General features: G+C 48.0%; 1 protein-coding gene across 5 annotated transcripts; it reads right to left on the minus strand.

Annotated features, from left to right (window-relative positions):
* Nucleotides 1-1,199: 1,199 nt before the first annotated feature.
* On the minus strand, nt 1,200-6,843 carry LOC125524420. Of its 5 annotated transcripts, none has more exons than XR_007290747.1 (4): nt 6,676-6,843; nt 6,488-6,559; nt 6,396-6,398; nt 1,200-5,764 (listed from the first exon to the last, which is right to left on the minus strand). XR_007290747.1 is itself a non-coding variant. In XM_048689472.1 (4 exons), exons 1-4 carry the CDS (start codon nt 5,051-5,053, stop codon nt 1,415-1,417), a joined length of 552 nt encoding a protein of 183 aa, XP_048545429.1. In that variant the 5' UTR covers nt 5,054-5,214; the 3' UTR covers nt 1,200-1,414. The 5 variants fall into 5 exon arrangements, 1 of the variants encoding a protein (XP_048545429.1); XR_007290746.1 differs by having other exon boundaries at nt 1,200-1,930; nt 5,048-6,398; XR_007290745.1 differs by having other exon boundaries at nt 1,200-2,755; nt 5,048-6,398.
* Between the last annotated feature and the right edge of the window lie 1,263 nt (nt 6,844-8,106).

Here is an 8,106-nt window from a genome sequence, read left to right on the forward strand (position 1 = left end):
CCATTTTCGGACTATGAGAGCATCCACAACCGGGGCTGCAAACCCTCTTCAAAAGCCCGGACTAATCAGCACCTGTCATATTCAGCCTAAATATGGGGCAGAAATGAGCCGCCCAGGCACTCCCGCCACATCGGACCCGGTCCATGCTGGCCCACCTCACCCACATATATTCGTCTCCATCCGCTTACCGAAGCAAATCCTAGCCACTTCACTCCACTCCTTTCCACTCCCTTCTGCCATCCGAGCTCACCTCCGGCGAGTTCCGGCCTTCTCCGGCATGACAGACAACGGATCAGATTTCGACCACTCTGGATCTGTTGACTCGGGGTGTCATCATGTGCGGGTTGGAGGAGGCAATGGCAGTCCACATTGCAATCCGCCACTCCCAGGAGGACAGCGCCTGGCTGACGGACGGATCCGTCTGCCGCGACGCCATAACATCGGCTCACTGGGCGCTCGGGTCCTCTGGTGCTGGATCCTCGCGGTCCTGACAGCCAGAACACCTCTCCTTCCCCATCATCGGTCGGGAATACTATGAGTCCCCCGGGAACGGGCGGCCCGTCGTGGTAAGGAGAGGATAAGGGTCGCTGAGGCCCGCATCGCGGCGGAAATGGCGGCGGGGGAGGCGGCTGATGCGGCGGCGTGGGCGGCCGCATAGGAGGAAGCCATCCAAACCCGCATTGTGAAGAAACGACATCGGAGAAACACGCGCGCCCTCGCCCGAGAGCATAATCGGGCAGCCTGTGACATGCCCGAACTGCCACCAAAGGAGAAGGAGGACAACGACGGCGAGGGCAGCTCCAGCGACGAGCAGATCCGACTCGATCTGTACCGCATCTTCGCCCGATACTTCCGCAAGAAGGACGGCAATGGCGCTGGGAAGGACAAGGGCAGCCGTGAATGAACTCCACCATAGCCAAACATACCAAATTTTAGTAGTCCGATGGTATGTTTAGTTTGTAGTGGAGTAGCCGGACGATGTGTGTGCATCCATGTAGTTGCATAAGTTTGTATGAATTTAAGATATAATAATTAAGGTTTTCGGATGTGATTATATTATTTGAGTGGTGTTCGGTCAATGCCCACGGACACGCCGGATGCATCCGTGCGCATTCTAGGGACGGATTTGACAAGTCGAGCTATTGACGCTCTAAGGGCACGTACAATGATGCTATCTTAGAAGTGACACGTAGGATAAATGATGAGGTGGAGGAGAGAACTCATAAGAGAAGGCTTGTCTTCTCTTATTTAAGATAAGACAAGATATGATCTCTTAGCATAATATGTCTCACCGCAGTGGTAGGCAATCAAGCGAAAGCGCAACCCCGCGTGCACGTCTTCTTCCCCATCTCCGGTAGGCACAATCCGTTCCTGCACGCGCTCGTTGCCCTCACCTCACGCCAGCCATAGGTCGCTAGTTCCTTTCTTTTCCGTTGACTGATCGACCCCTGCGCGCGGGAAGCCGCCATGCACGCGCGCCTCTAGGTCGCCGACGGAAGTCCGGCTCGTCTCCAGCAGCGGAGGCAGCAGCCCGGCCGCCTCCCCCTCCGACCCCTCCGACAGCGACGGCGGATCCACCATCACCGACGAGCCACGCGAGTCCTGGCGCCACCTCTCTCGTTTCCGCCCGGCCTCTCCGTCCTCCTCCGGCGCAAACCACCAGCTCCCAAAGCCATCCGAGAGAAGGAACTGGTCACTGAATTCCACAAGATCAGGATACTGTACTTCAGACCAAGAGTCACTTCCAACATGCCATACCGAGAAGGAGATGTGAGTTGGGGGTGATGCAAGGGGGGCTTTTAGAATGCCATTCTGGTAGAATTTCTCCAACATTTGGCACTGGATGGGAGACGTGGAGTTGAAACCTCCACACCGGTGAACACCTCCGTCGCAGTAGTAGACGAGATCGCCATAGGAAGAGCATGATATTCTGTGCAAAATGAGCACCAATAATTAGAGCCACGGATAAGCACATGATATTTTGCAGATCAAACATGTGTGCCTGTCTGTCAAAGAAACTTAATATGCCCCAGGAGTAAGAAGCATGGATAAATAAATACACGATGCACCCAGAAGGCGAAAAAACTTGCTTACAGAGGTGTCTCCCTTCAGTTAAATTGCTAAACTCAAAAGATTTTGTGTGTGAAATCAGTACATTCAGAACATAAGAAAGATGTATAACCAAGGGATGCTAGTGCCACCTTTCAGCTAGCAGCACACTCTAAATAAAACCGACAAGTGTGTGCAGCTCTATCCCTCTGACCAATACGACGTTTTTCGATGCATTGAGATGTTGTTCAGAGGTTTCGAAATGCAACTTTCCTCTGGTCAAATTTGTTTTTCTTTATTTCATTTCAGGGGACTCAAATCTGCTCACTAATCAAAACAGAACACTGGTTAAGTATGCGATCAGGTAGCTAGTTGAGTCAAAATGCTTGCCTACTCGGATCAATCCACTAGATCTACTCTAATTCTGGCCTCAGGTAGGTAACCACAGTGTTACTTCCTACAACAGTATCCGCTAAAAAATTCACGGAAACGACCGAGGGTTATGAGATCAGAGACGAAGTGACCAAGAAGCAATTCATCGAAACAAAAAGAAAACAAAGATAGGTGGAACTAGCTAGGGTTTCAGTGCGGTGGAGGGAGAACGAGCCTCGCGGGTGAGGAAGGAGAAGGCGATCGTGACGCAGTCGCTGGCTGTTGCGGGCGTCTTCTTCTTCGGTGGACTGCTGACGAACGGAACATGGGAACTCTGAAAACAAATGACACCTCCGAGTTCAGATAACCAACGGCTTGGATTCGTCGTCATTGTATCACTATACATAAAAATAGATATAGCATTCCCTGTATTATATTAACGTTCAATCATATTATTGTTTTGAATCTTATAATAAGAACTTTAGTGATCAATCAGATTTCTGCTATATTAATAATGCTTCTCTTGGAACTATCATGCTCTCGCAGTCGTAGGTCATCAACAGGGCCCAATCCATGTTTTTGAACACTGTGAGAGAACTAAATTCTAAAAATTGAACTTGCATAGATAGCTAGATTGGACAGGCAAACAGAAGGACCAACAGGCGACACAGAGTGCAGGACCAACAACACGAGTTGCTACAACGTTCAGGTTGGCAAAAGGGCAAGCATAACAATTAACAAAAACCGACGAGCAAACAACGGCGATTAGAAAGTAATGATTTGGATGGCTTCATTTCCCCAAAGGTCAGGCGTACAGCTTAGGGCATGTTTGGTAGCCCGCATAGAGGCCAACCAAGCCCGCACAGGAAGAAAATTGGCTGTTTGGTTGCTTGTGTTCACTGTTGGGCCTGCATCGCACAGAACTTAAAGCAGCTCCCAGCCAGGACCGCTAGGAACGTTCAAATCGGCAATTTTTTCAGAGACAAGCCCGCATGATGCACGTGGGCAGCGGCGGCTGCACGCGAGCTCAAGAAGTCACGTTGTTTCCCGAAGCGCCGACAATAATTACCCTCAACTTTCCTGACCACTCTCTCTCCACTCTTCCACTCTCAAACCGGCGACGGCTGCAACGATCAGCGGATCGGAGATCAACAAGGCAACCACCGACCGAATTTCACCAGCGTCAGCAACATCACCCGAAGCACTTCAGCAATGGCGGCAAGCCATATTTTCACCTCCTAACCTAGTATTTCGCATTCGATCCGCATCCCAGGGGAATGGGAAATCGGGGTAAATAGCTATAGGATTGACCATAACTTGACGATGTGTACTAAGTACCCATGGATTTTAGGGTTCCGATACGAATTGAGTACAATAGGAATGGGGGGGGGGGGGGGGGTTAATCTTACACAGTAGCTTAAAATCTTAGCCCCAGCAACCCTTGGGCGGTTGGAGCGGTGGGGACCCTTGGCCTCGTTCTTGTCCTCCTGTTGGACCACCGTCTTGTCATTGTCGCCGGAGTCCAAATCGATTGGCAAATTACGATGGCCTGGCTCCGACGTCCTGACCACCATCTCCACCGCTTCTTCTCCTCCAGCTCAAAAACCAATGACCTCTGGCGCCACCAAAGTCTTATTCAGGCACACTGGTCTTGAGGAGCCCTATACTTGGTCCACCGTGCCCTTTGTCCAGCATCGACGGAGTCAGCCTGATTCATGGCCCAGCGAAGGATGTAGACTGACGTAGCACCCTTCGCTGGGTCAGGAATCAACGTCTTCAACTCCTCTGTCATCGCCTTCCTGACCACAGCGTTTGCCTCCTTATGCATGCCTTCGATACTACTGAAGTTCAAGCACGCTTTCATGGTGTTCCCGAACTTGGTGCGGTCACCGAGCGAGCATCCGGCCTCCATCCAATGCCTGGGGCATTGAATGCTCGCTCGGTGACCGCACCAAGTTCGGGAACATCATGGAAGTGCTTGAACTTCAGCAGCATTGTAGACATGCACAAGGGGGCAGACACTATGGTGAAGAAGGCGATGATGGAGGAGTTGAAGACGTTGATTCCTGACCTAGCGAAGGGCGCTATGTCAGCCAACAGCCCAACATATTCGCTGGGCCATGAATCAGGCCGACTCCGGCGAGCGTAGACAAAGGGCAAGGTGGGCCAAGTACAGAGAGCTTCTCATGACGAGCATGCCGCAGCGTAATGGAATAGGACTTTGGTGGCATCAGAGGTCATCGGTTTGGAGCATGAGGAGGAGATGGTTGTCAGGGCGCCGGAGCCAGGCCATCATACTTTGCCAATCGACTCTGGTGAGGACGACAAAACGGTGGATCAGCCGGAGGACAAGAACAAGGCCAAAAGCCCCCACCACTCCAACCACCTTCAGGGTCACCGGGCCTAAGATTTGAAACTACCGTGTAAGATTAACCCCCAATCTCCATTCCCCTTGTACTCAATCCAGATCAGAACCCTAAAATCCATGGCTACTTAGTACTCATCGTTAAGTTATGGTCAATCCTATGACTATTTACCCTGATTGCCTATTCCCCTAGAACACGGATCTAATCTAAACGCAGATCAAATGTGAAATAGTAGGTTAGGAGCTGAAAATACGGCTTACCGCCATTACCGAAGAGATGTCGTTGATGTTGCTGACACCAGTGAAGTCTGGACGGTGGTCGCCTTGCTGATCTCCGATCCGCTGATCGCCGTCACTGACGGTGTGAGAGTGGAAGAGTGAAGAGAGAGAGAGCGGTGAGGGAAGGTGAGGGTAATTATTGTCGGCGCTTCAGAAAACAACGCGACTTCTCGAGTGTGGCTACTCGCGTGCAGCCACCGCCGCCCACGTGCATCCCGTGGACTGACTTTGAAAAAACTGCCATTTGGACGTTCCTAGCGGGCCTGCCTGGGAGCTGCTTTAAGTTCCGTGCGATTCAGGCCCAACAGTGAACACAGGGAATCAAACAACCCATTTTCCTCCTGTGCGGGCCTGGTTGGCCTCTATGAGGGCTACGGAACACGCCAATGCCTTGTGTTTCCGTCTAAACAAGCGAGCAACCAAACAGGCCACCTTTCGTTACGCCCACGCAAGCTAGAGGGTATGCAGGCAAACAAACAACACGCAGATGTTGGTTTTTTGCCTGTTTTTCCTCAGCCAAGCCCAACTAGGTCAAGCATTCAATGCAGACAAAAGTTGCTACGAGAACCAAACCCTCCCTTTGTGTTGCCTTTGCGGTGGAAGGAGCATCCCTCGCGCTTTCCTCCTGTAGGCTGGCAGAGCACCGTCTGCCACCCTGCGCACACCACCATGGTCTGAGAGTAGCTGAACACGGTCGTTCTGTGATCAAGACAACAGAAAGTTGGAAACATCAGTCATAATGACTTAACTGAACTACAGTTTATTTTTTGCGAATGAATAAGTTAACTGAACTTGGTAGGTACATAAGCATCTATATAAATCAGGGACAGACAAACAACATACTATCAAAGGAGGCAGATCCAACATTTGACGAGGAATGATCTTCAAATTTAAAATTAGTATAATCAGCTCGAAGTTTTGAGTAAGCTTGACCTACGAGGTGACATCTGACATGTCTCAATCCATTTAACTCGAATGTTTCAACTAGTCGAGCAGTACCAACGGCAGCATTAGCACAGGCGACCGACAAGGGCACATCATGAGCGAAGCACACCTGTATTACTAGAAGATGCACATGTTCCTAAATCTACAGACCTTCTCACACATCAGCATCTCTATGTCAAAATTGCATAAAGAAACCTAATCTTTACCAAGGCATAGCAATTTTTTTTAATATCAGTTCCTCTGGTCAATAGTACACTCCACCGGCCATCAGAATTTATGTTGCTATTGTGTATGTAGAGCATTTGCTAGGAAGACAGGGGTAAAGCGGGGGGAAAGATGATGAACTCATCTTGCAGTTACATGTTGAAGCAGCCCTGGCACTTACATCCTGCACGCAGAGACGAACGCATCGTTAGGGGGCAGGCTAAGAGAGCAATCAACCACCAGATTCTATACGCGACAGCGACACGCACGTACCATGAAGAAGGAGTTGGGGGACTGCGCGAGGCGCTTCTTCTTGTGCTTGGGCTTCTCGAGCTTCTGCAGCACCTGCTCCGATCCCCAAGCGAGGTCACGAGACCGAGAGAGAGAGAGAGAATCAAGCTACGGCGTGCGATCAGACGACGGGAGCAGGCATTCGAAATCGATCGAAGGGGTCAGCTTACCATCTTGGACGAGCGGCGGTGCTGGCGACGGAGAGGATGCGAGCAGAGCACGGGGTGGCGGCGGGGGACGGAGAGGATGCGAGCACAGCACGGGGTGGCGGCGGGGGGTAGGAGGAATGGAGGGCTAGGGCTGCGGGGTTTTTTCTTTTCGAGTCACGCTAGGGCTGCGGCTGGAAGAGGCGTCCCGGCGAGGGCGCCCCTATTTCTCGCTTTCAGCGAGAGAGGGGCAAAAGCCTGCCAAAAGCCTCGCGTCGGGGAAACCCCAGATGGGCCGACACAGCCGCGCGGACGCCATGGCCTGTTTTTTTAATCTTTTTCTGTTTTTTGTTTTATTTTTGTACTTTTCTTTATCTATCTATATATATATATATACTACTTAAAAAAACATAAGGTTCTCATTTCAATCAACTTCATTTACTTACATTTTGAACCAATTCCACTTTCATTTACTTACCAAATTTCTGATCAAAGTAGAAGGTAATTCACGGGCAGAATTTGATGAACATTTATTTACACAATCGCATTATTATGAACATGTATATCATAATTTAATGTACTAGAATATTTCATCCAACCTTCCTTATATACGTCCAGCTCTTTGCTTCTCCTCTTTGATTTTTTTGTCACATCCATTCTCCCTAAAATAGAATCAATTATCTCATGTTTTATTAACTTAGCAAAATAAGTGGTTAAGAATAAAATGGCAGGTAAATCATGACAATTGCATACAAAGGCTTGCTAAGATTTTAACACATCAATAACGTGCAATCTCGGGCTAATCTATTAGAATGTTTAAACTCCCGTTGCAACGCTCGGGAACTGCATAGTACTTTAAGATACTCCACCTCCTTTGATAGTCTTCAAAAACACATTTGAAAAATCTTGAACAAGTATTCGAAAAAATGTTGAATAAGTATTAAAAATTGTTGAAAGAGTATTAGGAAAATATTGAATAAGTATTAAAAAATGTTGAACGAGTATTTGAAAATATTGAACAAGTATTGGAGAAATGTTGAATAAGTATTAAAAACGTTGAACAAATATTTGAAAAAAATGTTAAATAAGTAATAAAAAATAGTGAACAATTAATTGAAAAATGTTGAAGAAGTATTTTAAAAATGTTGAATGAGTATTTAAAATGTTGAAGGAGTATTTGAGAGATGTTGAATAAGTATTAAAAATGTTGAGCGCATATTTGAAATATATTGAACAAGTATTTAAATCATTGAATAAGTGTTTGAGGAATGTTGAATAGTATTAAAAAATGCTGAGTGAATATTTGAATAATGTTGAATAAGTGTTCAAATGTTGAACAAGTATTTAAAAAATGTTGAATAAGCGTTAGGACAATGTTGAATGTGCATACAAAAAATGTTGATCACATACTAAAAAACTGTTTCTGACATACCGAAAATGCAGAGTGCAAAATGA

The sequence above is a fragment of the Triticum urartu genome, chromosome 7 (genome assembly GCF_003073215.2).
Source record: "Triticum urartu cultivar G1812 chromosome 7, Tu2.1, whole genome shotgun sequence".
Taxonomy (NCBI): Eukaryota; Viridiplantae; Streptophyta; class Magnoliopsida; order Poales; family Poaceae; genus Triticum; species Triticum urartu.